Source organism: Elephantulus edwardii, unplaced genomic scaffold (assembly GCF_000299155.1).
Source record: "Elephantulus edwardii isolate Elephantulus edwardi_28Jun2011 unplaced genomic scaffold, EleEdw1.0 scaffold00332, whole genome shotgun sequence".
NCBI classification, from domain to species: Eukaryota; Metazoa; Chordata; class Mammalia; order Macroscelidea; family Macroscelididae; genus Elephantulus; species Elephantulus edwardii.
This window is the reverse complement of record NW_006400082.1, coordinates 1839265-1852237: the sequence shown is the minus strand read 5'-3', so window position 1 is coordinate 1852237 and position 12973 is coordinate 1839265. Positions and strand designations below refer to the sequence as shown.

General features: G+C 40.1%; 1 protein-coding gene across 1 annotated transcript in view; it reads left to right on the top strand.

Annotated features, from left to right (window-relative positions):
* Positions 1–12973, top strand: part of COL4A1 (collagen, type IV, alpha 1) — a 175798-nt gene that overhangs the window by 129824 nt on the left and 33001 nt on the right. The window contains exons 25-29 of the mRNA XM_006901562.1: positions 3787–3978; positions 4556–4724; positions 8259–8351; positions 8444–8548; positions 10525–10622. Coding sequence (XP_006901624.1) covers positions 3787–3978; positions 4556–4724; positions 8259–8351; positions 8444–8548; positions 10525–10622 — 657 coding nt within the window. The remainder of the gene's footprint in view (positions 1–3786; positions 3979–4555; positions 4725–8258; positions 8352–8443; positions 8549–10524; positions 10623–12973) is intronic.

Genomic DNA, 12973 nt, shown 5'->3' with positions numbered 1-12973 from the left:
CGGGGAGAAGGGTGCAACAATGAATGAATGGAATCCCAAAATCTCTGTAGATGTTCATTGAAATGAAAAATAAACAACCTAAATTTAAAAAAAAAAAGTAGCCATTAAGTGGATCAGAATAATAAACATTGAAAGAAATTATTTCAAAGCTCTGTTTCTAAAGCTTTTAAACCTGATGACGTTGTTCTTATATTCTCTTTGTTCTTCTAAACTTTAGAAGCATTTACGACTAGTTTCTATGCTTCATATCCTCTCTTCTGTTTTGTGTCAGAAATTGAAAGTCACGTCCTCTTTTTTCAGTTTGGCTCTTTAAAGCTTTTAAAGATTTTTTTGTTGTTGTTTTTTAATTCATTGATCGAAACTTCCATAAGAAAGGACTAGGGCAATGTTAGTTGAAATAGGAATGAAACAGCTGGAATTCAGCAATGATTTTCTCCTTTTGAAGTTAGATCAGGCTTTTTCTTTACAGAACTTCCCTGGTGCCTGGGGAGCTGGTTAGAAGTTGCAATTGTTTTCAATATTTCTAAATAAATTAGAAGTTCAAATAACTGGGAAGCCTTGACTGTGATGCGATCAAAGACAGAAGAACTTTGAAGGAAGCAAAAAAAGGATGTTTTTAACCTCTGTCCATTGGCCTTTATCTACTTGCCTTTCCTTGTTTACTTCCTGCTTCAACTCTGACTGAAAAATCAGTCTAGATTTCTCCCTCCCCTTGACCTGAAGTCGAATAAAACTGAAACAAAAATTAAAAGTAAAAGAGGTAAGCAAGAAATGTGACTTAGGAGAAATCAGGGCAATGAGAAAAAATATATTTTAAACATATGAATCCCCATGTCTTCTCCATAAGAAGTTCAGTTCTTACCACAGTTGGAAAGGGTTTCTAAAAATAGATTTATGAGTTCATAAGGTAATATTACCTTGAAGCTTTACTATAGCTCTGTATCTTAACAGCTCAAAAAGATACTTTTCTTATTTTGTAAAAGGCAAAAGTTATCTATTCTTTGAAGAGAAACCAGAGTTACTCTTTCCTTATTTTAACTTTTTTCCAGAGAATGAAAAAGACACCCGCTCTTGCATTTTGTAGGGCTGCCATAACAAACTGCCACAATGGAGAGGGGGAGCTTAAAATGACAGAAACTTGTTCTCTCACAGTTATGAAGGTTCAAAGTCCAAACCAAGGTGGTGGCTGGGTCTTGCAGCTTCTGTGTGAGGATCTTGCCTCTTCCAGGCCCTTTCATTGCTAGGTGTTTCTAGGTCAAGGCAGCATGCTTCCTAGGCTCTGCTTCCATGTGAAGACATGTCATCTTCCCTCGGAGTCTGTGTCTCTTTTCTGTTTATAAGAACACCAGTCATATTGGAGCAGGGTCTGCCACTCAAGTGTGACTGCCTCTGAGTTGCATCTGAAATCTATTGCTTTCTCTTTTTACATTGCAGCTGACAAACCCTATTTCCAAATATGATCTGATGCACAGAAATCAGGGTTAGGATTTAAACATCTTTTTGAGGGACCTAATTCAACTTATAACATCCACTAACCTGTGGAATCTATTGGGTAATAAAGTTAAGTTGGTTAAAAAGTGAGATGCTCTGGATTTAAGTCAAAGCAGCATTTCCGAAAAGACTCCTTCGGAAAGCCACATGTGCAGTTCTGAGAAAGAATGACAGATTCCAAAAGGCTTGATTTCTGAGTGAGATGAGGACTCAAGTTGACCCAAGAAGACTCCACGGTCATGAAGGGTGATGATTTAAAATCTCTTCTTCCTGACACTTCTCACGGAGACTCCACTGTGTAGTCTTAGACAGCGAATTGGTTAGATCTTCTCCAGTTTATGTAGCAAATACTAATTTTCCTCTTGCAAAGAATCTGCATAAGATCTCCTCCTTTACTGCTCTTGAGTCTGTTCCCATGCACAGTTTATTTTCGTTTAATTTAGGAAGAAGAATTGCTCTCATTCTTTAACCTGCATTCGTTTCACTCTTCTTCTTCTTTTTTTTTTTAAATTTTCTTGTGTGTAGCAACACGTTATTTAATTCATACTCAGGTGTGAGTGGGCTGAGATCCAGCGTGGCCTCAACGTGTTTTTACTCTTAGGAAGCTAGAGAAGCAGAAAATTGAGTCAGTCTCATCTTAGTTAGTCTCAGTTTTGCCCTTTTCTTGACTTTGACCTTGTCACTTCATGTCCCAATGTCCACATTAGTCCACATTAGTATAGTGAGTAAGTTTTCTTAGATATTAGCTAACTTTCTTGAATGATCACAAGGTAGGATAGGTCCACATGGTAGGATAGGTCAAGTCCAGGCTTTGCAGCAGAAATACACAAATCTGGATTTAAACTCCAGTACTGAAGGCTCAGGTGGTCTGTGAAAAAGTCTGTAACTTCAAGAATACCAGTTTCCATATCTGCTGAATGATGGCTCAGATGTTTAAGGGTCTTGATCACTGTTGGATTTAAGTACCAAATGATAGCTGTTTCCTAACTCTAAATGTTGTATGCATTTTTGTACGTTTCTGGTGTTCCTTCTTTGACAAGTATATATTATATGTATACACGTAAGATCTTTATATGTGTGATTCACAGATATATCCAAGAATCACTTGAGAAGGAGTTTATGGAAAGGGATTCAGATTAAATTAACTGTGAAAAATTTATGTTCTGACTGTTTAGCAAGACAAATGAAAATGTCTGCTTCTCATGCTTCAGAGAAAAAGTGATTAGGACAAATATTTGAAATCCTTGGGATTTTCCTCATGAACCTGACTCTGAGAGTAGCTGTAGGGGAAACCATGTGTGGGTGTGTCCATTCCTTGCAGGTTTTACTTTCTAGGAACTGCACAACATTCTAATATGTGTCTCTTGGGAAAGTTAATGCTCTTCTGCCACTATTTGGAATAACTAGAGAGCTGAGCAGAAATTCATTTCCCACAGTGTCTTCCTTCAGTCTTTCCCTGGAAGTCCTTAGCTCTTCTGTAATAGGGGTATGTGTAAGCATTAAAGGAAACCTGGGACATTTCAGTGGTGACCATCACCAATACCACCAGATGCTGTCAGGTTGATTGCCAATCATGGTCACTCCCTCGTTGTCAGAGTGGAGCTATCCTTAACAGAGTTTTCGAAGTATGAGTTTTTATAAGTTGATCACCATGCCTTTCTTCCCGGGCACTTCTGAGTAGTCCAGCCTCTACAGGCTTTTGGTCAGCAACCAAGCACATTAACTGTGGGCTCCATCCTGGAAGTCTCAGTGTCATCCACACTCAGTAAAAACACTGCTGTTCCCAACTCTCATTGACTGTTCAACCAGAAATCATTTCTCCAGTTCCTGGACTGTAAGAGTTACAAACTTAGCACCTTGCTAAGAAAGACTTTGTTGGTTTTGAGTTTTGTTGCTGTTCTTCTAATAATTGCTAAAATGTCCTTGAGAATGGTTAACAGCTATAAGGGGAAAAGAAGCTATCTAGCTTTCCGGCATCTCTATACCTAATGTCATTACTACTCCCTGAACCACCAGGATGAGGTCTCTTTGGAATGGCCAACAAATATAAATTCCTTAGAAGTGTTTTGTAAAAGAAACAGAGAACGAGGTGAGATCAGAACTTTGTTTACAGAGTTGCTGGCTTATTTCTAGAAGCTACTGAGAAGGAAATAATGAGATCTAATACATTGCTAGGGTTAAAGAAGGGGCTTCCCAGTTCTGATTTCATTGTTGACTGTGTTTCAGCATCAAGCTAGTATGTTTGCATGGATGGGTGGATGTACTCTGTGGCTTCATAAATGCTTGTTGTTTTAGGGACCACAAGGCTCGCCAGGGCTCATTGGTCAACCAGGAGCCAAGGGAGAACCTGGAGAGATTTTCTTTGACATGCGACTCAAAGGTGAAAAAGGAAACCCTGGCTTCCCTGGACAACCTGGCATGCCAGGGAGAGCAGGATCCCCTGGAAGAGATGGCCACCCTGGGCTTCCTGGACCCAAAGGCTCGCCGGTGGGTTTACATCCACATGTTGAATATAGACAAATGGATCTACAATGAAAAAAAAAGTTAATTCTTTGGGACATATCTTCAGAGTTTTCATAAGTAATCTATATGGTGTCTTTCATGATTAATATGGTTCATGAGAAAACTCAAGTCTAAAATCTTAGGGAGTGATGTTGCTGATTGAAGATAGAAAATAGTGGATCAGCATCAGCTGATGTCCAGAAGGAACTGCAAAGATTTCAAAATGTTGGTGGGGCCGGTGAAATGTAAAATTAGCAGTATCTAAGTAATCATTTTTTAGAAGAAAAATCAAGATATAATTATCTTGTTCTTTGATGTATTACCTTATGTGTAACTGGGAAGGGAAAATTCTTTCTAGATTTAGAGAGAAAAGAATACTGATTTTTTAAAAATTTATTGTTATTAACCACATTCTAGCCTTGATGGGAGGGCTGATGAAGTAAATGAGTGTAAGCCAGTTGAGTTCTGGTATCTATGTTTACTACAGATAGAGGAGAAAAGTGACATGGGTAGGAGAGGTGGGTATGTCAGCTGGTGACGTTTCCGTTTGGTTTGTTTTCAGGGCTCAGTAGGCCTGAAAGGAGAACGTGGACCTCCTGGAGGGGCTGGATTCCCTGGAAGTCGTGGTGACATTGGTCCTCCTGGTCCACCAGGGTTTGGTCCTATTGGCCCAGTTGGTGACAAAGGACAAGCAGGCTTTCCTGGAAGCCCGGGATCACCAGGCCTTCCAGGTGAGGCTTGAGGTTGTTGAGGTGCAATGCAAAGGCTGCACAAAGAATACTAGGCTCAGAGGGCTGGCCACATCACTTTTCGTTCTTGAAGGAAATGGATAATGACCTTGAGGAGTCCTCCTTTAACCTGTTTCTCATCTGTGTTCATATACGTAATGCACCAGGTCAACCATGTAACCTGTGGGATCTAGCTAAAATATTTTGACTTTGTAGATTATTATCTTCCTAAATCAGTACACCTATCAGTATAAAATATGCATATCCTTCAAAGTATTCAATATGTAGTTCATTTAAAGCCAGCATATTGACTTATTCTAGAGCATTTTTCAAATTCAGTGTTAGTATTCAATTCTATTTTCATTTCAATCATTTACTAAGATCTAATAGATGTGCCAAAAGGTATACTAAGTGTTGGCAAAAAAGTGCTTGATAAACAGAAACAGGGTCCTTGGACTTCTGGCATTCTCTATAACTTGCTAAGGATTTGAGATGTAAGTGAAAAAAAAAACCCCAAAACTCAAGTATCTCTATGCCTTACCCAAAGTATGACCTCAGTAATAGTTAGTTGACTATGACTTGGAATCAAGAGGGGAAACTTGAACCATTCCCAAGGAAATCTTGGAATGCAATCGATAGATTCCATGAGAGACAGAAATGGTGTGACTGAAGGGAGAGAAATAAATGTCTGTTATTAGGAAATTAAAAAGAAATGTTAGACAGTAAATGAAAGAAATGGATTTAAAATGAGTATTAGTAATCCTTGAAAGGTATAGTGACTGAGTAAGCTGAATGATCAAATTAGCCAACAGAACTCACTTATAGAAACACTTATTCTGTGGCCTCTTTGCTTACAAATTTGCTGTTCTTGTCATCATCCATGTATTCACACACACACACACGCACGCGCACGCACGTTTATACTGCTAACCCAAAGTCTATGCCCCCCTGCGAGGTCAAATCCACTAGTGACTCCAGTTTCCTCCAATGCCGTTTACAGCCTCAGAAACCCAGTGGCAGGTCAGCAAACAGTCATCTCTGAGACCATGGCAATGAGATGATTCCCATTAGAAACTATTATTTTCTCAATCTGCAACTGTAAAGCTCATGAACTGAACTGTTATATAAAGATTATATTATACAAAGATTATATAAAATTATTATATTATACAAAGATTATATAAAATCTTTGTGTTCTAGTATGTCTATTACTGTCATCATTCTCAGTATTTATATACTCATCAAACACTTCACATCATATTAGGACACCACTGGCAGTTGCTGTTTGCCTAGGATCTCAGAAATGTCTCTATTATTTATGACTTCAGTAGGGGCAGACAAGTCTTCAGGCTGACTTCCATGAGCTGGGAGCAAGGATTTTGATTGCTTTCCTTATAGCTCCTGGTTTCAGAATTAATTCCAGTGTTCCTTGCGTGTTTTTGGAATCTTCACATTTCCAAACCTGTGAAAAAATATAAAAAGTCTTATTCCGTTGGCTAGAAGCTCTCAGAGAAAAACCAACTGAAGCACTTAAAAACATGGGATATTTATAATTGGTTAGTGAACTGTGGTGCCAACCCAAAGGCAGGCAGTTTGAATTCACAAGTTGTTCCCCAGAGAAAGATGGGAAATCCCCTTCAATGTGCTTTACAACCTCTGAAAACCCTCTGAAGGGTCAGCTGTGAGTGGGCTCTTACTCCATGGCAATGAGATGTTGCTGAATTGTCTAAATGCCTGGACTTGAACATACCAATAGGCAGGAAGACAGCACAGACTCGGGACAACATTTTGTTCAGTTATACATAGAGTTGGAACCAACTCCTAACATTCTGTAATAAAAGTTCCTGAAGGATGTGTTATTGACAATGCCACTTCTACCTTCTGTAGAGTTCTTTTGCCGCCAGGCCCAATCACCTTTCTAGATGAGAACATTAACCTTTCTCATCTGCTAGAGCTGTTTACCTCAGTGATTGTAAAATTCTACTTTGCCAAGGTGTAACCTATAACAAATATGTGCTTACCATGATCTATAGCCAAAAAAAATGCATGGGATGTTGCTATGAAGTCCTGAAAGTTTTGGATTCTTAATGGATAATTTCACTGTAAACATTTTTTAAAGGGTAGCCAGCCATTTGATCTTCTCTTAAAAGCTAACGCCTGACACCTAGTGGATTTCTGAGGCAGTGCATGCACATCTGGATGACAGGGCCAATATCTCACTGGCAAACATACACCTGGGAAAGTGGATGAATGTGTGATTTTCCTTTGCTGCGGGAAATAACAGAAAACTACCCAATGGCTCTGCTGTAAGCAATAGACAATCACACATTTATCATGCAATGAAGGTAATTTCCCATCAAATAAGAATAATATTGCCTCATGGAAAGGTAGAGTTCACACTGTCTCATAATTGAGAGAGAACAGGAAAGATGCTTTTGTATTTTAAGATAGAATGATAACGAAGCCACACAGGGCCACCCAGCTTTTTTTGTTACCATACTTGTTGTTGTTGTTATGTGCTGTCGAGTTGCTTGCGACTCATAGTGACCCTATGTACAATAGCCCTAAACTCTGCTCTGTCCTGTGCCAATCACACCGTCTCCGATACACCCATCCCGATTACCCCAGTCACTGAATCAATCCACCTCATAGAGAGCCTTCCCCTCCTGTGCTGTCCTTCCACCCTACCAAGCATGATGTCCCTCTTCAAGCACCTGTCCCTCCTTGCAGCATGTCCAAAGTATGTTAGACAGAGCCTTAGAATCCTTGCCTCCAAGGAGCAGCCTGGTTTGACCCTTTCCAGGATGAATCTGTTTGTTTTCCTAGCAGTCCATGGTACCCTCAATACTCTTCTCCAGCACCACAGCTCAAAGGCATCAATTCTCCTTCTATCCTCCTTGGTCATTGTCCAACTCTCTGATGCATAACAAGTGACTGCAAAGACCATGGCCTGTATCAGGCGCACCTTAGTCTCCAGAGAGACACCATTGCTCTTCAGTACTTTGGAGAGGTCCCTAACAGCAGACTTTCCCATGGCAATATGTCTTCTAATTTCCTGGCTACTGATGCCGAGAGTGTTGACTGGTGGATCCAAGCAAACTAAAGCTGTGAACAATCTCAGTCTCTTCACCATCGGATGCTTAAAGACTTCTTAGGTCAAACAAACATTGAGGACATAACTTTTGGGGAAAGGAGTAACTGTCTCTGAAATATTTTAGAAAAGTGGAGGGAAGCAATGGAAAAAACAAGGACTGAGACTTCTCTGTCTACATATGCTGAAGTCTTCTTCCTAAGGGGTTGCAAAAGGGTATCTGGTCACGTGATGCTTTATATACTGGGCTGCTAGTGGAAAGGTTGGCTGTTGTATCCCCCAGCTGCTCTGTGGGAGAGAGTCATTCTCTTCTTGTAAGGTTCACAGCCTTGGGACCTGGTGGAAGATCACCATGAGGTGAAAGTGCCTTGGCAGCAGCAGCAAATTTAAGAATAAGAGGAACAAAACTGTAATTCACACACTTTCCGTGTCCTTTCTCCCCTCAGGTCCAAAGGGTGAAGCAGGAAAAGTTGTTCCTTTACCTGGTCCCCCTGGAGCTGACGGATTTCCAGGGTCCCCAGGTTTACAAGGACCACAAGGTAAGTGTTTTTGCATTTTAGCTTTCTTGGAAGTAAAAATGTGACAGTTTCTTCCTTTTCCTTATGCTGACCATTGGTTGTCCTTTCGCCAGGTGACAGAGGTTTTCCTGGGTCCCCAGGAAGGCCAGGAATCCCAGGAGAGAAAGGGTCTATTGGGCAACCAGGAATTGGATTTCCAGGCCCTCCAGGCCCCAAAGGTAAGCCTGTGAGAGAAGCCTGACACAGTGTGGGGCCATTGCTCTGGCCGTCGGCCCACACAAGCCCCAGCTGTGGCTGCAAAGCCTTTTCTGGTCTGTTGCAATGGTGAAAGTCTCTCCTCTCGCCTTCCCATGAACTCCATGAGAAAAGCAAGATGCAGCAGATCTAAAAACAAGAAGTAGGTTAGTGAAGGTTCAATGTGCAAGTGTTGAGAATAGTCTGTACAATTTTAATAACAATGAGTTTGTTCACGGAGTGCATTGGATAAGATGTTACTTCCAAATGGAGTGATTTTGGAGAGCACTGTACATTAAGAACCATACTGTGATGCCTGGGAATATGCAATGGGACAGATGCTCCATTTGTTGAAAACCTGCTCTCCGAAGAGCCCTCTCTGATGAGTGATAGAAAAGTACTCCCCACAGGAACCTGAACCAGCATTGGCTTAAGAATCAGAGGGGAGGCTGATGAGATGACTATAGGCCTTTCTCTGGAAGGCTTCTAAGATACAGAAGCTTTGAATGCTCACAGAATTTTGACTTTTTTGTAGCACTCCTTACTTTGTCCTTAAAACTGTAAGTATAAAGGACAGTTTTCCCTTTTTTGGAGATTCTTAGAACTCTTCAGCCTTGAGATAGACTTTTGTGATTTACAGAGTTGCCATCATGGAAATTCATTCTAGAACAGGGAAGAAGGGGCTTGTCTGTCCCATTTGGTCAGGCATCAACAACTGATGTAAGAGTTCTCTCTTCCAGAGTTTTTTGCCCCAAGGCACTACCATATCCATTTTCATTGGCTCTCATATCTGGAGAGCAGAGGACGGCAGTGCCTTTAGTCTGAGAGCCACATACCTCCACCACACATTTGATTGCTTTTGTCTGGCTTAAAGGACAGAGAACCTTGACATTCAAGAGGGACAAAATGTCAAGACTTTCTCCAGCCCTCACATTCATGAATATCACCGTATTCAATATGGGTACCATACCACTTCCATAAAGGTCATCTTCATTAGAAGTTCTTTGTCCATACTAATAAAAAGTGAAAAATAAGGTTGTTTAGACATATGGGTAGACACGTGGGCCTACTCAGTAGAGACCTACTCTGAATGATCGCTTCATAGTTTGTGATTCATAAATGTCACTGTACATTAGAACTCTCTGAACTGGCTGGTGAAAGTGATTTAAGAGCGCAGGTAGTAACAAAAGAGTAATGATTCAAGTGCACCATGAAGCAACTCAGAAGAAAGGTTTTGGGGTCTACTTCTGAAAAATCATTTCATCGAAGATCCTATGAACCATACAGTTCTACTCTAATACTTACAGGATTTTTCATGAGACAGTTGACTTGATGGCAATTGGTGGTGTGGTGTGAGTAGCTCTTAAAAAGCCCAGTGATGGCCATTTATATTAGTACCTGTGGGAGTAGAAGGCGGGCATTTTTTCAGGTCTCCTCGGGTGATTGCCGTGTTCTGCAGCCTTGTTTCTGATCCAGTGATCGCCAGCAGTGCTTCTCAAAGCTCCTTAGTGTGTCAGGAACCCATCCACAAGGGGGTTGTGTCGGCACTCAGATCTGAGTTAGCAAGTCTAACAAGCTGGTGCGGATTTTCCCGACCGTTGGACTGGACCACACTTTGAGTAGCAAGACTCTCATTTTCTCAGTCTGCAAATGGCAGTGAGTTGTGTTGTGTTCTGTTGGAGAAGAACAAGGAAGAAAAGTTTGAAGACAGAGAAATAAGGAGAAGGATCATAAATGTGAAAGGGGAAGAGATTGTAGGTTCTGAGAGTTAATATCTGTTGCATCTTTATTTTTATCCCCACCTCCGTGATCAGGTGGTTTCTTTGTACTTCTTAGAGACCCCCTGGAAGGAGTTCATTTACTGTCTCTTGACTGTTTATGTGCATTTGTGCAAATGTAAAATAAGCAAAGGAAGTAGGATGTAGGATATGATAATAATTATTATAATTTTTCAAAACAGGTGTTGATGGTTTGCCTGGAGATGTGGGTGCTCCTGGGAGTCCTGGTCGCCCAGGATTCAATGGCTTACCTGGTAACCCAGGTGTGCCGGGCCAAAAGGTGGGTGCTTATAGTTTTCCAGTTTGTTGTTATTTCCCCTATAACGTAAGAATATTTGTTAACTGATTTCACAAACTGTGTTGGGATACCATGGTTTATTTGTTTTTTTTTATGAAATAACATAAAAAATATGAAGAGGAATGTTGTTCTTATTTTTTTGGTTTTTTAATAAAATAGCATAGAAACCTAAGTATTAAGAATATAGTACATTTAATAAGTATTGTTTTCAGAATCATTTGTTTTCATTTTATGAGTATCTTTTTACTTTGTGTATATTAAATCTCTTGTAAAATGTGTTTCAGTTATAGATATAATAGGTAAAGTATTAGATATATAAAATAGATATAATAGGTAAAACAAGGCACAGTTTAAAAAAAAAGAAAAAAACAACCAAAAAGAAACAACCTGCAGGGTTCGGGATTCTCAAGTTTGGCATTATTGACATCTCGAAGTCAATAATTCTTTGTTGTCAGGGCCCTTCTCATGCAACGTAGGATCTTTAGCGGCATCTCTGGCCTCTGGCCTTTATTTATCAGTGGGACCCTGCCTCTCTCACACACACACTGTGACAACTCACAGTGTCTCCACGTATTTCCGAATGTCCCTGGAAGTGGAAGCTGCCCCAGATGGGAACCATTGGTCAAGTGTAACTTGAGGATTCTCCTTGCCCTTCAGATTTGTCCCTCTGACAGCTTGCTCATAGCTTGAATTCCACTAAGCAAGTGTAAATGCCAGTCATCACACCCTTTCTTAGCCAATTGTGAGGAAGAGGAGTGAAAGAGCTAAAGGGTATTACAATATACAAAAATTGGCCACTGTTGTAAAACAGGAAAAAGCACTGAAGAGCAAAAGATAAGCTTTACTGATGATGAGACCAAGTTAGACCTGTTGACTTAAAGTTAGGAGAAGGCAGGTGAAAGGTGTGGTGAACACACAACTGCATATGGAAACAGCTCCGTGTCAGACAGTTAAGTGGAGCTTCTTTCCCAAGAAGCATTAAAAACTCATGGTCTCCCTTTACTAGGCTGAGTCTTCAGTCACCTCTCAAGTTTGTCTTAATGTTGATTTAAAAATCAGTTAGCCAGGGGAGCTCTGGTGGCCTAGTGGTAAGGAGCTGCAACTACAATCCCAGAGGTGCACGGTTTGAATCCACCAGATGCTCTGCCGGGGAAGGAGGGACAATCTCCTCCTGTACCAGTCAGATCTGATTTGACGGCACACACACACACACACAAAAAAAAAAAAAATTGAAAAAAAATAAAAAAAAATCAGTTAGCCATGATAGCATGTGACTCACTGTAAACACAGAAGGCTTGTGAGGTACTAACATGGAATGAATTGGAATTCTACTTGTGTTTGGAAAAACAGATTCAATATTTGGGTTGAAATATTGTGCTTTCTCTGAATCCCTTCCATTTTGGACATGTATAAGTTAACAACATCTGCTAATGTGCAATTTCAAATCCTAACTGTTCATTGATAGTATATCATAAAGCAATTGATTTTGTGTATTTTTGTATCCTGTAGTCTTGTTATAATTATTGGTTCCAAAAGGGGAATTTTTGTTCATTCTTTTGGATTCTCTGTATAACACAATCATGCCATCTGCTAACAAATATAGTTTTATTTCTTCTTTCCCCGTCTGTATAAATTTTCTTTCCTTTTCTTGTTCAGTTATATCAACTAGAGTTTCAAGCACAATGCTGAATAGGAATGGTATAAGAAAATATAATTGTCTTACTCCAATCTTAGAGAAAGCATACAGCTTCTCAGCATTAAGTATGACATTCCATGTAGGCATTTTGTCATTTCCTTTGTCAGATTGAGGTAGTTTCTCTCTATTACTGGTTTTCTGAGAGTTTTTATTATGAATAAGTATTGGATTCATATGTTTTTCCCTTTTAAAGCATCACTTAAAAATGAAGCAAATAATCCAGCGTCTATATTTACTGCTAATGGCCTATAACCAGTGGGTCAATTGAGTCTATTTTAAAGGGGGATTTGACTCCACAAAATCTTTCCTTGATGTTTACACTTGATCTTAGCCAAAAGGCCGAGAAGCGATCCTTGATGTTTAATAATCTGTAATTGTCAGAGACCCTTGGGTCCTACAGTAGTTTTAAGTACATAATTTGATTTGAAGGCCCTCATTTGTAGGGGTGAAAAATGTGCCCTGTTCTGCTCCCACCTTGGACTTCTGCCATCTCTTATGAAGTTATCAGTTAACTGGTTTCAAAGCATTATTTAATGTTTTGTCGGTTAAAGTCAGTTCTTCGTAATCACAAGCAACACAGCAAAGGGGAATGTGAGAGAGAAAAAAGGAGATGGAAGACTTGGGCTGAAATCCTGCA